The sequence below is a fragment of the Xyrauchen texanus genome, chromosome 33 (genome assembly GCF_025860055.1).
Source record: "Xyrauchen texanus isolate HMW12.3.18 chromosome 33, RBS_HiC_50CHRs, whole genome shotgun sequence".
Classification (NCBI taxonomy): Eukaryota; Metazoa; Chordata; class Actinopteri; order Cypriniformes; family Catostomidae; genus Xyrauchen; species Xyrauchen texanus.
Window position 1 is genome coordinate 7,701,557 of NC_068308.1, and position 20,227 is coordinate 7,721,783.

Below are 20,227 nucleotides of genomic sequence, written 5' to 3' on the forward strand. Positions count from 1 at the left end.
GTCACTCTTCTCACCAACCTCTCTTATGTATATATATATGTTAGATTAGATTTATGTTTAGAATAGCAATAACGTTTGTCTGTATTCAAAGATGAATGACTTTGATATATTTTGATAAATAATCTCATCCCTGTTTCTAAAAGATTTTGCTTCATAGCTGTACCTAAATACGTGTGATATTATTTTCAGTGAGAATAATTTAACTCCAATAAGTGAATTAATCATAATTCACGTATTAAAGCGAATTCCTTACAGTAGAAATTATGAGCGGATACAACGAGATGTTATATTACGAATTTAATGGTGGAGAATTGTATTCAGACAAATAATCTAGTTATTTGTCATTTCTCTAATTTATAATGGTTGTCAAACGTGACTAATTGCATTATACATTTCATTATCTAATGATGTACAATAAGGACAGTTTCATTTAGTTAATAGCTCACATATTTCAAGACCCTATATTCCCTTACATATAATGGTGTGAGAATGAGGGCACTTTAACGGTTCCCTTCTAAATTCATCAGTAACAAATATCCTACAGGCCGCTCGCAAACAGTTCAGCATTACTAAGCACATTTAAGCAGAACACACAGATAGATTTGGCTACATAACCCATTACATAATACTCTTCAAGGGCAAAGCTCGGTAGAGTGCTAAGTGTGTCGCTGAGGTAGAGTCAAAGCATTCAAAAAGAGAGCGCAAGAAAAGAGGCTTGCTCTCCTGTATTTCAATGAGCACTTAGACTCAAGTAAGAAAGTAGAACGTTGTCATTCCTAAAATAAATCTGTCCCAGTTGTTACACTGGCAGGAAATGTCACAGCACTAAGGTATAAAAAGACTGACCATCAGCTTTTAAGACCCCAGTGCAAAGACTAACCGTTGAGAAAAAAATTTCTGTCTCAGAATGATGTCCATTCTTTCTCCAAAAAAAGCCAACACTGTTGTCTCTGGTTACACATATAACCTTGGTACCTTGAGATGAAGGGATTTCTGTAAGCACTATGGAGAGTGTCCTTCTACACGACCTTGCTGAAACCCTTACACAATCATGCCAATAATATGTTTGGCAATGGTGTCTGAGCCCCGCCCCTTCAGACGCACAATTGGCCTATATAAGCGGGCGCTCAGTCACCATTTCTTCAGAATTTTCTAACTGAGGGACAAGAGTGAGTCACTCGTAGTATGAAACTCTGAAGTAGAAATGCGCCCAGCTTTCGCAATATCTTGTTCCCTTCACCTCATGGAACTGAGGTTAAATGTCATTACCTTCCTAAGATAATGTCCTAAGTAATTTTTTGACAAAATATAATTTTTTTGCCTAAATCATCTCCTCATGATATTTGGTTCAGTTTTTGTGTTTTCTGAAAAACCTGAAAAAATTACTTACATTATTTTAGGAAGGAATCAAACGGAGACATTCCCTTTCAATTCAGTTCACTCGACATTGCTGTAAGCACTATGGGGAATGATTTCCCATCATGCCGCACTACGTGACATCACACTCCAAGAGTTATAACACTAAATGAGATATTCATTAGGAGTCACTGGCCAATGACTTATGTATAAGTCATATTTAAGTGTATATGAATAGTCCCACGTGGCTGTCGCCATATGGAAATGAATGTAGTCTGAGATTTATGTAAATCATATAGTTATACATAGTATGGTTTATTAACCCTCTCACTACATGGTTGGAAAAGTAGATTGTATTTCTTATGGGAAAAGTAGATTTTATATCTTATGGGAGTGGTTATGACTTTTAAAGGGACAGTTCATCAGTATATAATTAGGTGGCTGTGTTGATTATAGTCGGTAGCCCACCTGTAACAAGGGCTGGGGCTCACCCACTTGAATGTAAGAAGTGCTCTATACAGAGAGAACTTGTGAGTATATGAAAGCCACTTCCAGATTATAAAATCTCACAAATGTGTTTTGTGAGGCCCATCCTGCTGCCAAACATAGGCCCTGTAAGAACACACCGTTTGTCCATCCTATGACGAGGCCATGCCTCTGGTTGAACGCACTTTGACACCAACAGGGCAATTTGCGCCCTGTGATTCATAAGTGAGGACAATTGCATCAACAATCCAGTGAGACAGCCTTTGTTTGGAGATGGACATTCATTTTGTGCATCTTCCATAACAAATAAAGAGCTGATCTGACAGCCTAAACTGCCGGTGCGCATGGCATAAGTATGCAAGCCCTCACCGAACACAACATATGCATAGATTGCTCTTCATCCGCATTAAACAGTGGGGGAAAAAACGCTTGCAAACGAACCACCTGAGCCCTGAATGGCATTGATAAACCTTAGGCACATAGGAGACACTCCTCACTCCACTAAGGAGCTTTATGACTTGACTATGTTTGCAGATAGTTGTTATATAAACCTTGAACGTTGACTGTGTAAGACCATTGTCCAGCTGCTCTTGAAGGAATATCAAGGCAATTCACCGGGTCTTTACCACATGATGTGCACCAATTTGCAAATGCGGCATTTAAGTGCATAGAGGTGTCTTGTGGATGGTGCTCTAGCCAATATGCTCCATTTATGTAGGTTCCACAGCTCTGGCTGGGGATGACAAATCGTGCCTTGTGCTTGAGAGAGAAGGACTCTCCTCAACTGTATTTTCCACGGAGACACAATTTTGAGTTTTGCCGGCCATTTGTGAGACATCGCATCCATGCCCTGTGGGGCTTGGGACATGGAGTACCAAAGGGGACAGTGTGCATTCTCCGTGAAGGTGAATATGTCGACTTCCGCTTTGCCGAATATTTCCAGAATCCGCATCACTGTCTGAGGATGAACTCTCCATTCCCCTGGTAATGTCCCTTGTCAATGTCACTTCTATTTATAGAGCATAATTAAAACAACATATATTGACCAATGTGCTGTACATAATATCGTAAAATATAATAAAACACAGAACAAATAATACATATAAAAAAACAAACGATGGAGGGCATCATTGGTTAAAAGCTATAGAAAAAAGATATGTTTTAAGCTTTGTACCATTGTGGCTGTTCTCATAAAAACAGGCAATCTATTCCAGATTTTAGGTGCAGCTACAGCAAATGCATGGTCACCTCTTAGTTTCAGTCTAGTCCTTGGAACTGTTAATAACCTCTGGTTTGAGGATCTCAGAAATCTCCCTGAGTGATACTCGGACAAGAGATCAGAGAGATAGGATGGTGCTAGATCATTTAAGGGTTTATAGATGAGGAGAAGAACTTTAAAACCAATTATGTAATGAACTGGCAGCCAGTGTAGTGATACTAAAATAGGGGTGATATATTCATGTTTCTTGACACCAGTCAGAAGTCTAGCAGCTGCATTCTGTACTGTTTGCAACTAAGAGAGAGATTATTGACTGATTCCCATATAGAGTGAATTGCAATAGGCAAGCCTTGAAGTAATAAATATATGAATCTCCTTTCCAAAATTCTTAAAAGAAAGAAATGTCTTCATCTTGGATAAAGCTTTTAAATGACAGAAGCTAGATTTGACCACAGAATTGACTTGTTTGTCAAACTTAAGAGCACTGTCAGTGCACACTCCTAAATTGTTAATGCATGATTTAACATGAGGAGACAGAGAGCCAGAATGTATATTAGATGTTCTAAGGGCTTCACAGGGCAACACAATGATCTCAGTCTTACTTTCATTCAAGTTTAAAACATTTAAAGACATCCAAGCCTTTAAATCAGAAAGCCAGGCCTGGAAAGAGTCTAAACTATTCTTGTTGTGTTAAAGGGCAGATAGGTTTGGGTTTCATCTGCAAAACAATGAAAAGAGTTTTCATGATTCTTAAAAATTGTACCTTTGGGAAGCATATAAATGGAGGATAAAATATGAGCAACAATAGAGCCTTGGGGAACACTAAAGGTAAGTGGGGCAGAACCTGAGGAAAATTCACCAATATTGACTGAGAAGCTACTATTCTTAAAATAAGATTGAAACCAATTCAGAAACTTTCCTTGGATACCTACACATTGCTCTAAATGAAAGATAAGAACAGCATGATCAACTGTGTTGAATGAAGCACTTAGATCTAACAGCACAAGCACAGCAGAACTACTGAAGTCAATAGTTAGCAATACATAATTTAAAACTTTTACAAGTGCTGTCTCGGTAGAGTGGTATTTTCTAAAACCTGAATGAAAGACTTTCTTCTAGGAAAGTTGCTGAAAAACTGTTTTCTCAAGAATTTTAGAAATAAAAGAGGTCTTGGAAATGAGTCTAAAATTAGATAAAACTGTAGGGTCTAGATTTGGCTTTTTAGGAAGGGGTTGAACAGAAGCATGTTTTAAATAAATGAGTACAGTTCCCGTTTCAAGGCACTTATTGATAGTATTTAAAAGTCTGGTCCCAACCACATCAAAAACTCGTTTTAAAATATGTGGGGGAATAGCATCGCAGGAGGAGCCAGTGGGCTTCAGCTTACTCACAATTTTCTGTAAATTCAGCAGTCCAAGTAGGGGGGACAGAGGGATCATAAATAGGGGAGATGATGTTCAATCTAATGTCACTTATCTTGTCAGCAAGAATTTAAGAGAACTTTCACAGATGGCTGAAGACTAAGCCGGATATACACTGACAGAAGGATTCACAACAGCGTATATGATATTAAAGAGGGTTCTTGGATTATGACAGTTCTTTTCAATGTGGTAAGAAAAAAGTACTTGGTGATCTCACAGCTCTATGAAATTGAGATAACGTATCTCTTAGAATATCATAAGAAACTTGAAGCTTATCTTTCTTCCATTTACTTTCAGCTCTTCTGCAGGTCTGTCTAAGACCCCGGGTGGTGTTGTTTAGCCAGGGCTCAGACTTAGGTTTAAGATATTTGGCCTTTAGAGGAGACACTGCATCTCAAATATTAGTGTAGACAGAGTTTAACCAACTGAGGTGCTCTCAGGTCATGAAAAGAGAGATCAAAAGATTGAGAAACCTCCTTAAACGCTGTTGGAAAATCACCACTGGTAGAAGATGTAAATAATCGAGACCAACGCATAGATTTAGCAGGGCTGTCAGTATGAGATATGGGGGTAATAATGAACAAGATAGGCTTATAATCGGAAATGCCATAATCACATAATTCAGTGTCATCAATTGATAAGCCATGCAATAACACAAGATCAAATGTTTGTATGTGTAGATGAGTGCTTTCACCAGCTTTTGACCAGAGTCAAATCAAAAGAATCAAAAAGACTAATAAATTAATTGGCCAGCGAGATTGACGAACAACACGCATGGACATTAAAATCTCCAAGAATTAGTAGTCTATCAAAATTTAGAAAGTCTGCAAAGTCATTGATGAAATCGTTGTGGGGTTTTGGTGGTTGATATATCACCACTATCACCAATGCCGTGACCATTTCTAGATCCACCAGTTTGGAGTTAAAATCTACAATATTCATCAGTCAACAGAGTCCTACACATTTGAGCAGATGGTACACAACTGTCTTTAAAAATCGAAGCCAATGTTCCTCCTTGAACTGAAGTACAAGGAGAGATAAAAACTTACGGTCAAGAGGAAGAAGTTCAGAGAAGGGGCTCAAATCTCCAGTCGTAAGCCACATTTCGGTGACAAAAAGAAAGTCCAAACCACACAAGGCAAAAAGAAGTTTAGGATAAAACTCTTATTAACCATCGATCTAACATTGATCAAAGTGAACCTCAGGCACACCGAGTCCTCAGTCGGCTGTGATACACGGCAAAGCGAGTGGAGATGGCACATATCCACACCACGGCAGAGGCGAGGCAGGCGAAACAAAGGGAGCTGAGCTGTTGAGTCTGGAACAACAGGAATATTCCACAAGTGCGATGGTTCGAGGGAACGCCACCAAATAAAGTGGTTACAGTCAATCTCTTGAGCAAGAAAGCCCAAGCGGAGCCAGAATAGCCTTAAGCTTGACAGCAATACCTCCCGTCTTCCACGCCTTTTTCAGCGCTTCCTCCCTGGTAGAGAGCACGGCAGGCGTTACAGACATGCAGGTAAAGGCGCCTGCAGAGGAGGGGGAGTGTACTGTGAGCCTCTCTGAGCTCGATTTATAGTTCATCATGGATGAATATAATGTTCAAAAGTGCTTGCCAGTCGTACACTAAAAGTGGCACACTCTTTGACTTAAAACCACATAAAACACAAACAAACTCTAGAACAAGCCATGTAGCTGACGGCATGCCATATACAATGGCACCATCTAGCTCGTACCAATGCATGGCCATAGGGCTCTCAATGCTCCCTGGCATGACAACAGATCCGCTCTGAAATTCAGACGGCCCGGGACATGTGTCGCACGCAATGAGAGGGGTATGCGCTGCCCATGGTGCTAGAGCAGCCAGGCAGCAGCAGGTCACCGTAATGCGTATGTGCACATGGCTTCAGGCACAATGTGGAATGTGTTGCTTGAGCCAGTACTGGAGAGGTCTTATGTTTAACAGACCTAACTGTATGACGGCAGATGCTGCCGACATTCAACCCAGCATTCTCTGAAATTACTTCAGTGCCAATGTTTTCTCCAGTTTGAACTGAGACAGACGCCGAAGAATGGTTTGTACATGCTTGTTCGTGAGGTGAAGGCTCACCACGTATTTACACAGCGGGACAACAGGCTTAGTGATTAACTCTCTATAGAAGATAGAGCGCTGCTCACTATAGGTAACGTTGACCATAATGTGCAGTGTGTATGATACGTGAAGAGGAACTGGCGATTTCTCAGAGAATGTACGGTTTTTCCATCTGCTCATTATTCGCACTGAGACGGCGGGTGCTTACGCTTGGGCCATGGTTTGCGTGGCTTCACAGACAGCTCAGTAGTGGCTTTCAGCTGCGCTGGGGCAGCGAGAGATGGATTCTGACCAGAATTAGATTGGGAACGTACTGGAAAGGGGGAGTGCTACTTCTCTTTGGTGGAAAGTGTTTCATTGCATGAGACTGCTTTTGTGCCCCGATGAATCCTGAGAATTAGCTAAATATGCCTGTCCAGAACCACCAGGTTGCTCATTGCTTTACCGATGGCCTGAGCAGTAGCATTCGAGGCTCGCCGCACCAAATCTGTAGTGGAGCTCTTTAAAAAGCACTGGATTGGGGCCTTTTGCTTATCCATTTGTTTGAGGATGAAAAAACATGAAAAACCAGGGGCACTGACATGCTGTGGAGTGTGAACAAGCTTGGCCTGCTGCTGTATAAGCTCTTAAAGCCAGAGCAGGCATCAGTCGACACTGACTGAAAGGGTGGGTGGGATTTCCATCTAATGGCAGTATTATGGCAGAGGTGAGCTGCAACTGCCTGTACCACGGGGGAAATAATCCAGTACTAATTACAAATGATTTGACTAAAAATGCAATCAGTAATGTAATCTCTTGGATTATATTTTTTTGTAATATAATCTGATTACTTTTGTAGTAGTTTTAGATTGCATTTATATTAACTTCATTTGGACATTATGTTACTTAAAACACTTAAAAATACCTACATATTCATGTGATTATCTAATTAGCTAATTGAGTGGCAGAAGTGCAGGAGGCCAAGAGCTTCAGTTAATGTTCACATCAACCACCAGAATGGGGACGTGATGCCATGCAAGGTATAGACGTGTGAACGGCGAGCTCTAAGCACTTTGCTAGTTTAAACACTATTATTGTCATAAACCGGTAAGATTCAATACATTCAGTTCCATAACTGATCTAGGAGCACAATATGTCAAAGAATTCAAAATCCTCAGGATCTGAAGTGAGGGATATTCAGCTATAAATGTTGTAAATTTTGGTCTTTGCTGACTTGGAGGATCTTGCTGTAATACGTCTATCGATCACTGCCATGGAGATGAAATTCCCTGAGGTGGTTACAAGAGTGGGGGATATTGAGAAATGGATTTATTATCTGGAGTCATCGGAGAGGGAATTATCTGCTAATCCGCTAGCAACCAAGGTGGATTTGGAGCATGTCTGAGAGAAGTTGGAGGAAATGGAGAACTGTAGCCGGCGGAATAATGTCCGTATTGTTGGAATTCCTCATGCAGAACAGGGTCAGTGTATGGTGAAATTCCTGGATGGGCTCTTTCTGAGTCTGCTCGATATAACAGTCCATAAGCTGGAAATTGAGCAAGCTCACAGGGATCCGGCTCGGTGATCTGCTGAGGGAGACAGGCCCCAGTCAATTCTGGCCAAATTTCTGAGATCATCCAATATAGATCTTGTGTTATGTGAGGAATAAAGGAAGGCTTTCTTGGAAGAACCACAGCATTGTTCCCAGACTTTGCGAATATGACAAGAAAGAAACGTGATTGATTCAAGGAATGCTAGAAACTCTTACATCAACAGAAGGTCGCTTTAGTACTGATGTTCCTGGCCAAATTGAGAATAGATGCTAAGGATGGCCGTAAAACATTCACCTGTCTCCAGCAAGCGATGTCCTTCATAAAGTCAATGGAGAGAGTACATGTTGTGGTACTCACGTTGCAGCCAAGTGGACCGACTTACTGAACATTCACTTGACTGGGCCTTTTTTGTTTATTTTTGTGCTGGCTCCGCCTAACGGTAGGAGTTTGTTTTGTGGAGTAACACTCCTTTGGACAGTGTTGTGGAAAAATCTGCTCGTTCTTTATGCTTATGCCTCCTATTGGTTGTAGTATGTTTTTTTGAGTATTTCTTGCAACTCACTGGAGCGATTAGGTCATTTGTTGCACTCATGTAGCAGCCGAATGAGCTGCATCACTGAACATTCGAATGTTTGAGGAAATGTAGCACCTTTTTTAGTTATTGTTTTTATATTTTTTTGTCCTGGTTCTAGCCTTGGAGTTTGTTTTGTTTAGGAGCACACCTTCAAGACAGTTATGTGGATGAATCTACACATTCTTTGTGTTTTTTCCACCTACTGGCTGGAGTTTGTTTTATTGATTATTTTATTGTGTAATTCTGTCTCACAAAATGTGTATACAAACAACGAACATGAGCAATCCGATGGCAAAGTTGTCGCATAGATGTACATGGACTGTTTGAGTTTAGAGGGATGGATGCCAGTTGCCGCTGTTCTGCACAGGGTTAATGCACATGTTTTTCTTTGTTTGATTTGGGGGGAAGCTTGGGGTTTGATTGTTGCACTAATGTTGGAATGTGGTCTTTATCATTTTATTTTTGACACACAAACTATTTTTTATAATATGTCAAAGTGTCAAATGTTAATATGAGTGGATTGTCTCTCTCCACATGGAAAGTGAATGGGTTGGGGCACCCCATAAAAAGAAGGAAGGTTAATTCTCTTCGTAAGCATAAGAAATATGAAGTGTGTTTCTTCAAGAAACGCATCTTTCCCCACAGGAAGCTGAAAAATCTGGGAAGATATGGGGTGGACATGTTTTCTTTAGTGCTGGCTCAAGTAAGAGCAGAGGAGTCATTGCACTGATAAGTAAGCATCTACAATTCAAATGTCTAAAACAGATTAAAGATAAATTAAGAAAAGTAATTATTGTTTTAGCAGAAATTCATTTTTTTGTAGATCTAGAAGGGATGTTGCAAGCCGCTTGCACCCCTCATGATATAATATTGGGAGGAGACTTTAATCTATTGATGGACTCAGTCCATCTTCATAGAGCAACTAGAGCAACATTGATGCTTCACAGGATGTGTAAAAATATTGGTCTTAAAGATATTTGGATACTTTTTAACCCATCTGGTAGGGACTACACATTTTTTTCATCATTCCATAAGATTTATTCTAGAACAGATTTTTTTTATATATATCTAAGTCCTTCATCTCATCTGTTGTTGATTGCTCAATTGGAAACATCTTATTCTCCAGTCACGCCCTGGTGAGTTTAGAGGTGTTGCCACATATGGAGAAGAGGAAATCATATAGTTTGCGCTTTAATGTATCCCTTTTGCAAAATCCTGAATTCCAACAAATGGTCCAATAAAGGTTGAAATCAATGTTTATATGGAGACCAACTAGTCCTCAGTAGCCTCTGTGGGCGTGGCTTGGGAGACACTTAAGGCGGTTCTTAGGGGCTGGATCATACAGTATGCCTCATTCACCAAAAAATCCAAATCACGAGAACTCGTTGAGTAGGAAAGGAATATAAAAAAATGCAGATGCAGAGCTGAAGCGCCGAATGTCGATTGATGGCCTTAGAGAATTGACCCGATTGAAATACAGATATAATACTATTTTGTCACAGAAGGTGGAGTTTTGGCTATTCAGGGCAAGACAGTCATACTTTGAGTCGGGGCACAAAGCAGGGAAGCTTTTAGGTAGATATATAAAGCAGAGAGTGTTTTTTCTACCATTCCCTCAGTGAAATCTACTGGTGGTGAAATATTTACCTCTGCCACTGATATTAATAATGCTTTTAAATAATTATATATTGATCTCTATAGTTCCACATCTTCATCTACTGATGAAGATATTAGAAACTTTGTGGAACCATTAGAACTTCCTAAACTGACGACTGAGAAAAAAATTATCTTGATTCTGAGATAACCTTGGAGGAGCTTGGCGAGGTAATTAAGGCCTTGCCTACAGGCAAGGCTCTGGGGCCAGACGGCTTTACTGCTGAATTTTTAAGATCTTATGCTACAGAACTGGCTCCACTTTTGTTAGAAGTTTATACGGAATCTATACAGAATGGAAAGCTTCCTCCAACCATGACACAAGCCCAGATCACTCTGACTTTTAAAAAGGACAAAGTTCAAAACAAGTTTAAGAGTTACCGTCCAATTTCCCTGATCCTGATTGAAGTTAATCTCTTATACGTATAGATCAGGTGGGGTATATTCAGGGCCACAGCTTTTCTGCATTTCATCAATATCATGTGGTCAGTGGCGAATGATCAGACCCCGGTCGCTGCCATCTCACTTGATGCCGAAAATGCGTTTGATATGGAAGAATGGGATTATATTCTTAAGATTTTGAAAATACAGGTTTGGGGAATACTTTTATTTGATGGATTAAGTTACTTTATAGACAACCAGTAGTGTCGGTACAAACAGATTAATTTCAGATTATTTTACTCTGGATAGAGGCACCCAGCAGGGTTTCCTTCTTTCATCATTATTGTTCTGTCTTGCCCTGGAACCATTAGCAGCCAAGATAAAAAAGGAAAATTATTTTCCAGGGGTGGTGGTGGGAGATCTGGTGCATAAACTTTTATAAAATATAAACAGATAATATTTTATTATTCATCTCCGACCCCACTAGATATATGCCTTGCCTCCACAGAATTATTAATTTATTTTCTAAATTCTCAGTATACAGAGTCAATTGGTCTAAATCCGAAGCTTTGACTCAGTAATGCCCAGTAATGGCTTTTCAGCCAGGCTCCTTTCAGTGGCCTAAACAGGGCATTAAGTAGTTGGGCATTTGTTCCTGTGTTTGTGTGATTTAGTTAAGTTTGACCCCTAATAAAAGGTTTTTTGAGTGATGTGTGCAGGTGGGCTTCATTACATTTATCTATGATTGAGAAGGTCAATGTTATTAAAATTAATTGTATTCCAAAATTCAACTACCTACTACAATATTTCCCTGTAGATGTCCCCCTCTCTTATTTCAAGCAATTTGATAGCATAGCGAAGTCCTTCATATGAAATGGTAAACATCCCAGAATACATTTCAATAAGTTACATAGGCCTATTGACAACGGTGGGCTAGGCCTACCCAAGATTTAGATTTATTATTATGCATTCGGTCTCAGACATTTGGCTCATTGGTCACTTCTACCTGAGAGAGCCCCTCCCTGGTTTTGTATTGAACAAGAATTTCTTGCACCTGTTTCACTATTGCAAAGCCTTTAAATTAAACTAAACAGACAAGTTAAGTTACACCCCGTTATCTCGCATTTGCACTCGATATGGACAAAAGTGTCCAGATTGTTTAATTTGGACATTTATTTAAATGTTGCCTCGAGCATATGGCTGAACAAAATATTATGTATTAATAATAGTCAGAGTGGATTGAGAGGGAGGTTAATACGCTCGGTGACCTATAAGAGAGTGGAGTGTTGAGATCCTTTGAAAATATGGTTCAACAGTTCTTTAGGTATTTACAGCTGTACCACCTGCTCTGTACTATTTTTGGGAGAAGCATACACCCCTAAAGCGGAGTGGTGATAACTGCTTTTGTAAACTCCCTGTTAATCCAGAGTCTGGGGGACGGAGCTTCAACTTCTCTCAAGAGATTATGGGAGAAAGATTTAAACTTAGTATTGGATGGAGTGTGGGCTAGGATTCTAAAAAACCTCAAGTCTACATCTAGAGATGCAAGGGTGTGCCTGATTAAATGAAAAATTTTACATAGTTTCTATTGGACCACCTCTAGATTGTCTCTTGGTCTTAAAGACACACCCACTTGCTGGTGATGCCAATCAGAAGATGGGGACATAACCCATAAGAATTTTGGTTGAGGGTTCAGAGTTTAGCTGAGGGTATGTGTGATGTATTGGACACTCAATTTTCATTTTGTCCCAGACTCTGTGTCTGGGGCGGGTCTTAATATAGGGGACAGACATTTAAATAGTTGGGTCTTAGTATGTGTTATGATCAGCAGACGGATCATTCTCAGGGGTTGGAAGTCGGCTGGAGCACGCTCATTTCAGGAGTGGTTGCAAAGAGATGGGCGGGGTGGCGGCATTCGAGGAGGTAATATATAGAAGGCTGGGAAAGTGGGTGGGGCAGGATTTCCATCCCATGGCAGTATTATGGCAGAGGTGAGATGTGACCACCTGTCCCACCAGGGGAAGCTTTGTGTTACGATGGCAGATGAAGGAAGACGAGGAGTGGGGATCTAAATGCGGTTCTTTTATTGGACGATGAAAAAACAACAAACAAGACAGGAACAAATGAAACATCCACAGTGGGAAAACAAAACCAAAACACGAAAAACATCAAAAGAATAAACAGGCTGGGGAAACATCCACGACGGGCAAAGGTAACATAGAAACATCTACATTCATCAACAATCGAGAGGGGAATGGAGAAACAGCAGTGTTTAAATACATAGGAGACATGATGATGACAAACGACAATCAGGTGAGAACAATAACACAGTGATGAGGGCCGGGAATCATGGGAAGTGTAGTGCATGACAATTGACAAGTGAAACACGGGGCAGACAACAGGGGATCGTGACACTTTGAGTAGCCTTTTTCCTCGACGTGGTCCTCTTTAGTGAGAACGGTATCACCTCCGACCTGAGTGTGTGACAATATAGCACACAGCAGGTCTTTGTGAGCTCCACGTGGACCTCTGGGAAGAATGGTGCGCTACTCCGGACAGCAGTCTGTTGACCACGTCTGGTTTGAAAAAAAATTCAACCAGGCAAGATTTTTCTGGCACTTCTGGAGGGGACTACTCAAGACCAAACTCTTCAACTGCCCTCGCAAGGACATGAAGAAGCTCCTTGTCCATGGCATGTGCACGTTCTTCACCCTCGCTGGGGAAAGGGTGGCAACATCCTCCATGGACTACTCGCCTGAAGCTGCGAATGACACAGCCTAATTCCCATCATCAGAGCCGCCAAATGTAATGAGGCTGTGTGCTCCAATAGAGGGCTGGAGCTATTTCATAGCGAGGCGAGGGTGTTAGATCAGAAGTTCAGGGGGCTCACAGGGCTTGCGCCGTGTGTGTGTGTGTGTGGGTGAGTGTATATTTTTCACTTTATGGGGACCAAATGTCCCCATAAGGATAGTAAAACCCGAAAATGTTGACCTTATAGGGGACAATTTGTATGTCCTCATGAGGAAAACACCTTATAAATCATACTAAATTGTTTTTTGAAAATGTAAAAAAGCAGAAAGTTTTCTGTGAGGGTTAGGTTTAGGGGTAGGGTTAGGGGATAGAATATATAGTTTGTACAGTATAAAACATTATGTCTATGGAAAGTCCCCATAAATCACAACGTGTTTGTGTTTGTGTGTGTGTGAGATGATGCAATAATGCAAAACGAATTGCTGACAATGGGCCTATTTAAAAGCAAGGCGAATGATTGCCATTAACATGCTCACGCCTTAACAATAGGTGGCACTTATCAACAAGCATATCTAACCCAGTAAGGTATGTGCCAGAAAGCACCTTTCAGCTGGTTTGCCCTTCCCCATCACAAATGAAAATTAGAACAACTTGGAAGAGTTCCAAAACATCCCTGCAATCGAAATATGAAAGACAAGAAAGTAATTTCTCTAACAAGCAGATCGATATAAAAAAAAATGCATGATGATGACGAGTTTGTTGTTGATTTTCTCAATGAAAAATGTAAACATTCGAGACACAAACTATTATTTTTTTTTACATAATGACAGGCAGTATTATCAAGTATAAACAATCTGAGGGGTGATTAGAATGAATTGGTTGTAAAACATAATGTAAACGGTTAAAAAATTTGATCTATTGGAACAATACTGATTATATGCTGCCACATGTACAATACATATTTGTGCTATGTCAAGTCAAGTCAACCTTTCTTTATAGACAGCGTGGTCAAAACAGCTTTCTGTGCTTTAGCGCCACCAGTTGTACTTGTTTTGGTAACTACAGCAGCTTCTGACACATGAGCCAAAGCTCATATTTAATTGGTTAGGAAATTCCATTGCTGGACAAAGAAAAAAAAATCTACACACTCTCTGTAAAAAAAAGGTGTGAACGGCTTTATATTAAAACTTTGTTTCTATTGAAATGATTAATCGGCGAGAGAAATGGTGGCAAAAATTTGCAAAACAAGTTTGGTGTGCAAAAGCCTTTATATAAAGATCTTCTGGAAACTTGTCAGTGCCTCAATTAAGCCCTCATTTAACAGTGTTTTCACACTCACCTCGTCATTTGCACTCTCCATGAAAGAGCCTCCGAATACGGCAGCCATCCAGTCACAGCTGGAGATCAGCAGAGGCTTGTGGGCGTTAATAGTGCCATCATCCAACATGAACACCACATCTACAAAAAGTGTCAGTCAACACTATGAGCTACTGCTCTTTACAAAAAAATCACTTATATCACCTTTGTAATCCCATTTTATATCCCTGAAGAAGAAAAAAACATCTTATCTTGTTTGCTGGTCTTAGCTAGTATAGGTTGGTCTATCAGCCTGGAAAAGCTGGTGTTGACCTAAAATATACCCCAAATCACTCTGAAACCATCAAAACAGACCAGCCTAACAAGCTTGGCGAGGCTGGGAGACCACCTAACTCTAGGCTGGTTTAAACTCCCTCTGTTATTCATTGGGGACCCCTAAAATACTGTTAATCACATTCTTTTTGCATGAACATATTTCAGGATGCAAGCAGCTAGTAACTGTTGCAGCAGAAATAATAATCATTTCTGAGTGCAATTGTGTTTCTTTTCAACTCAATTTAGAGGAAATAAACATGGGATATACCTGTGAAATTATTCTTGGCAAGACACTCTTTGATTCGGTTGGCTTTCCTCACATGGAATGCTTTTGTGATCTCCTGGTTCATGAAGCCCTCATTGTTCATGATGTTCTCCACCATCATCCTTAGGTCAAACACCTCCAGGATCTCAGCAATCTGAGCGATCTTCAACAGATCTTTCTCCTTCTCGTCTAGCTCACCGGTGTAGAGGAAGCGTAGGACAGCAATAAATGGTCCATGTTGGATGGAATGATCCATCTTCACCACTGTCATGAGAGCCGGTGTACCCGTAACAGGGTTAATCACATTCTCCTTGTGGATGCTGTAGAAGGCCTTGCTCCATGAGGCCAGCGACAACCTGGTGCGATGGTGCATTCCACTGAAACTCATCATTTTGAGGGTACTGTCACTCTTGGATGCCCGGAGTGAGCAAGGCAAAATGTTGGTGAGAAGATCCACATCATCTTCCGTGTCTAGGCTTAGGGTGCGCATTAGTTGATCCCGTCTGTGATGCTCAGTTACCACCAAGCACTGGGACTCATCTGAGAAGTCCATTTGGAAAAGGTCAAAGAATTTGGAGGATGAGGTAGAAAGGTAGATCCTGTGGGCAAATAAGTGGATATGTTCCTGAATGATGAACATAACATCAGCACAAAGGGGGCTCTCAAGAAGCTGCCGCAGACCATCCTGGTTTTTGGCTGGGCACTCTGGAATCTTAATGAGTGGTGGAGGGGCTTTGGGGGGCAAAAATGGTGCTTGCAGAAGTGGCCTCTGGACCCTTCTCAAGTGGGACTTCCAGAATTGTAGCTGACGTCTGGAGATGAGGGCAGCTCGGATGGCGTTGTCAAATATATCTTTGATGCCAAACTGGTCGAAAACACTTGTCTCATAGTATGGGATGCCAAGCTCTTTGGCAACCTCTCTTCCACTCTCTGGAGGTAAAATGTCCCCATGTTTAATGGGCCTGTGAGACAAAAATCAGTAAAATCAAATATTGCAGTAATATGACAAATCTTGCTTTATTATCACAGCACACCTTGTTAGAGCAATTGCAGCTTCCTGAGAGGATGTGACAAATTTTAAATGGAATTTGGGCATCAAAATAGACAAGTTTTTAGTGCATTAGTTGTAGTTTATGTGATAAAAGTCATAAGGTTCTTTTCCACCATTGGGCCGAACAGTTCTGAGCTTGGTGAGTACTGGTTGCAGTAGCCTTTGCACTTGAACATGGTTTTGTATGATTAAAAACCATTCTTGGTTCAGATCTCTCAGCACAGTAAGCTTATTATTCTCAACTCTACTGGTGGACCAGCTTTAGTTACATGACAACTTGCATTTCATGCTTAGTAGGTCCATTCTCATCCTGATTTTGCAGCACCACAATGGAAAAAGAAACCGTAACCATGTCAACTAGCACAGAGCAATACAGAATGGCATGGAACCAAAGGGAACCATTTATCCCAATGGTGGAAAAGTGTGCCTATAGTTAGGATTCCATAAAGTCCAGACAGGCCCAACCAGAGAGACAAGGGTTGAGTCAGTACCTTGATAATGGGCGTCTAGCCCGATTGACTGCCTCTAGGTCAGCATAGCGCAAGTCCAGCTGGCAACCAACCAAGATGACAGGTGTACGTGGACAGAAGTGCTTAATCTCCAGGTACCACATAGTTTTAACATGGTGCAGAGAGTTGGGATTGGCAATGGAGAAGCAGAGGACCACAACATCAGACCTTTGGATGTGAAAAGCAAGAGGCAAATCAAATAAGGGTCTGAGCACAACCTGTTCTTTTTACAACACAGGACAAGACAGCACTTAACACACATGCTAACGTTATTTTAAGCTAAGAGTGTTGTATGTGAAAGTGCTAAGTGGAATCTGTAACAAGATCCCAGTTCTTCAGTGTCAAGTGGACATGCAAAGGAACTTGCAATCTCCTTTTGACAGCACGCAAAAAGCTTGCCTTTAGTTTACACACACACCCTTCTATAAGTCCGATACCAGAGTACATAAACTTCTTCGGCAATGCTTTTTTATTGGCTGCCTCAGTGAGGACTCAAACAAGTATTATAAACAGACCAAACAAAGGCACAAAGAGGATGACATGCAGACATTCTGACTTATTGCTGGCATACAATCCCATAACAAGTGTAGTACAAAGTCTATCCTGGAGAGGAGAAGGTGCAACACCCTTAACCACATAACAAGTGAATAATGTACAATCACCCATTTGCCACTGTCCCACAGATGGAATCGTGCATTTCTTGCTGACTTGGCAAGCAAAGGTCTCGGCTACCACACTGAATTGGCAGTGCAGAGAGTTATGGAGATTCTAGCAGGCTTGAAGACTTACAGTGTCTTGCTTATGTTTCACGGGCTTGCATAAAGATCAAAGGAACCCTACAAACAAAAAGAGGCACAAAACAATGCTGCATAATAATTCTGGTCAGCAAAGCAGAATTAGGGCTGTCAATGTATCATGTCAATGTATTGTGTAAGAAAATAACATAATTAATCGTGTTCTTACCTGTGCGTAAAATCTGCAATACAGAATTTTCCTATATCAGTTTCATTCAAGCTTGAAGTACCACCTTAATATATTTGTGAGTCTACAGTCAGTGGACTACCAGCAATTCCTCTTGCCAAACCACACTTATAAAAAGTAGGCAGCACAGCCACAGAATAAGTAAGGTGCCATTGACACAGTATGTGTTTTTTTTTTTTTTTTTTGTATCAGTCTGTGCTGTTTTAAATTGTTTCAATGTTAAGTTTTATGTAAAGGTGCACTAGACTGATGTCTACAGTATGACGATTTCAAACTGTTTAGCTGTTTTTTTCAACATCTCCTGCCATTAATGGCATGTTTTTAAGATTCTGTGTCAAGTTAGTAGAAGTGGATTTCTGATTGGGGGCTTTTCATGGCAAATACTGTATTCATGTATTCGATTAATAGCAATTAATTACATTACATCATTTCATTCATTTTATTAACAATTGTAAATGATTGACAGTCCTAATTAGAATCCAGGGTAATTCTGTCTGAATGCAGGACAACATTACTACCACAATCTCTTCTAACAATGCAAAAGCAAGTCCAAAGCAAAACCAGCTCTGACATTACGTAGCTTGTGAGACGTGACACTGATGAAATCTTAACTCTTTGAAGTGACTCAGCAAGGACTGAATAATTCACTCTTCACTAAACCCCACCTAAAAATGTTACTGACCTACCCCTACCATTTTTTCTATTGTAAGGAAATCTCCAATTTGTTCTTATGGGATGTTCTGTAAAGCTTCTCTTAGTGAGCAACTGTAACCAAGGGAGGCAGAACTTAGTGAAGTCAATTTCTAATCTAAATCATCTACTGGAATTCAATAATGGCTTCCTGAAAACCAAATGTTTCGGCTTAAATGGGGTTCTTGGCAGATCACCAAAACACTGCACCCCAGAGATGAGCCTGTTTGAGCTTAAGCCAGAATCAGTGCACTTCTGATAAAACATTTAGTATTTGTTTGGGGTTTATACTGTTCTAGGCATGGTGCAGAAACAAGTTGTCCTCTTAATGACTCAACAATAACTCCCCCAACCTGAATAAATTAGAGCAAATCAGCATTTAAAAGCAGCAATTAGAATCAGAATGAGCTTTATTGCCAAGTATGCTTACACATACAATGATTTATTCTTGGTGACAGAAGCTTCCAGTGCACAAACAATACAACAACAAGACAGAGATAATAAGATAATAATAATAATAATAATAATAATAATAATAATAATAATAATAATAATAAACAATAGAAAAAATAAGTATATATAAAAATATACAATATACATTATATATATATATTATTATATATATTTGTACATATATGTACAAATACAAATCTGTTATATACAGTAAAAGGTGAATATAATGCAGAAGAGTTGGTATGTTAAATAAATATAATTTACTAAGCTGTGTATTGCACATAATTACTGCATAACATTTCAATTTAATTTTGTGCACTTAGCCTCAACAACCTAAACCCAATCCTGAGAGTAAACCCCTCAACATGTCATTAATAAGCAATAAAAATGAAACAGAAAGAGTCATTTGTAAAATAGCTACATTTAAGATAGAAGGGTATTGGTATCCTTTGGTTGAAATCACATATTTATTCCAAAGTTCTCAATACTGGGTTGTTGTATTTTACCCGAAGACACAGCACTGTCAGTATCAACAACATCAGCTAATCACTCAGATTTAAGACTTTGCTTTTCGCTGAGTTGTTTCTCCTTGTTCATCACTAAATGAGACAATCACTGTCTGCTAGGGCTGGGCAGTATTACTGTAGAAATGTGTTTACCCGTTTGCTATATTCATGAAGCCCCCATTGTTCCTTCTATAGTGCTCTAGTGTGTATTCTAACAGTGGGCAGAACTGCTTTACGCTATCGATACATGAGAGAATAGAAACAATGGTTTCCAATGAAGTTGTTCACACTTGGAGCAAACATTCACACACCTACAAAGCAAAGTGATTTTACTGTGAGTGTGTTATTACTTTTTTCATAATATACAGTATATTGTAGCATCTTTGCCTTTGTATCACATTTTTAAATAAACAACTTTACAGATCTGAAGTGTTTTTCTTAGGGCTAAAATGAATACTATTGTTATGACTTACAGTGCACCCTGTGTGCCTTTGTATACCAAAAATGTGGAGGTTTCTCAGCAAAATTATGTAATCATTATAGCTGTGTTGATGTTAACAGTCGTTAACAGATGTACTTTTATTAACAGTAACATATCTAATAATTCGTTTCGCATTATCGCGTCACCTCTGGTGTGCAAAGATCTTAAGCCTTACAATGTGTATCGCTTTGATC

General features: G+C 40.0%; 1 protein-coding gene across 4 annotated transcripts in view; it reads right to left on the reverse strand.

Moving 5' to 3' along the window:
* The window catches only part of rhobtb1 (Rho related BTB domain containing 1), a 53,745-nt gene that overhangs the window by 13,946 nt on the left and 19,572 nt on the right, over positions 1-20,227 (reverse strand). For 2 of the 4 annotated variants that reach the window (XM_052102489.1, XM_052102486.1), the window contains 3 exons: positions 16,905-17,090; positions 15,366-16,324; positions 14,805-14,923 (listed from right to left, as the gene is read on the reverse strand). In XM_052102489.1, the coding sequence (XP_051958449.1) occupies positions 14,805-14,923; positions 15,366-16,324; positions 16,905-17,026 (1,200 nt within the window). In that variant the 5' untranslated portion in view covers positions 17,027-17,090. Of the gene's footprint in view, positions 1-14,804; positions 14,924-15,365; positions 16,325-16,904; positions 17,091-17,584; positions 17,759-20,227 lie in introns of those variants that run through there. The other 2 variants (XM_052102488.1, XM_052102487.1) reach the window with 2 other exon arrangements.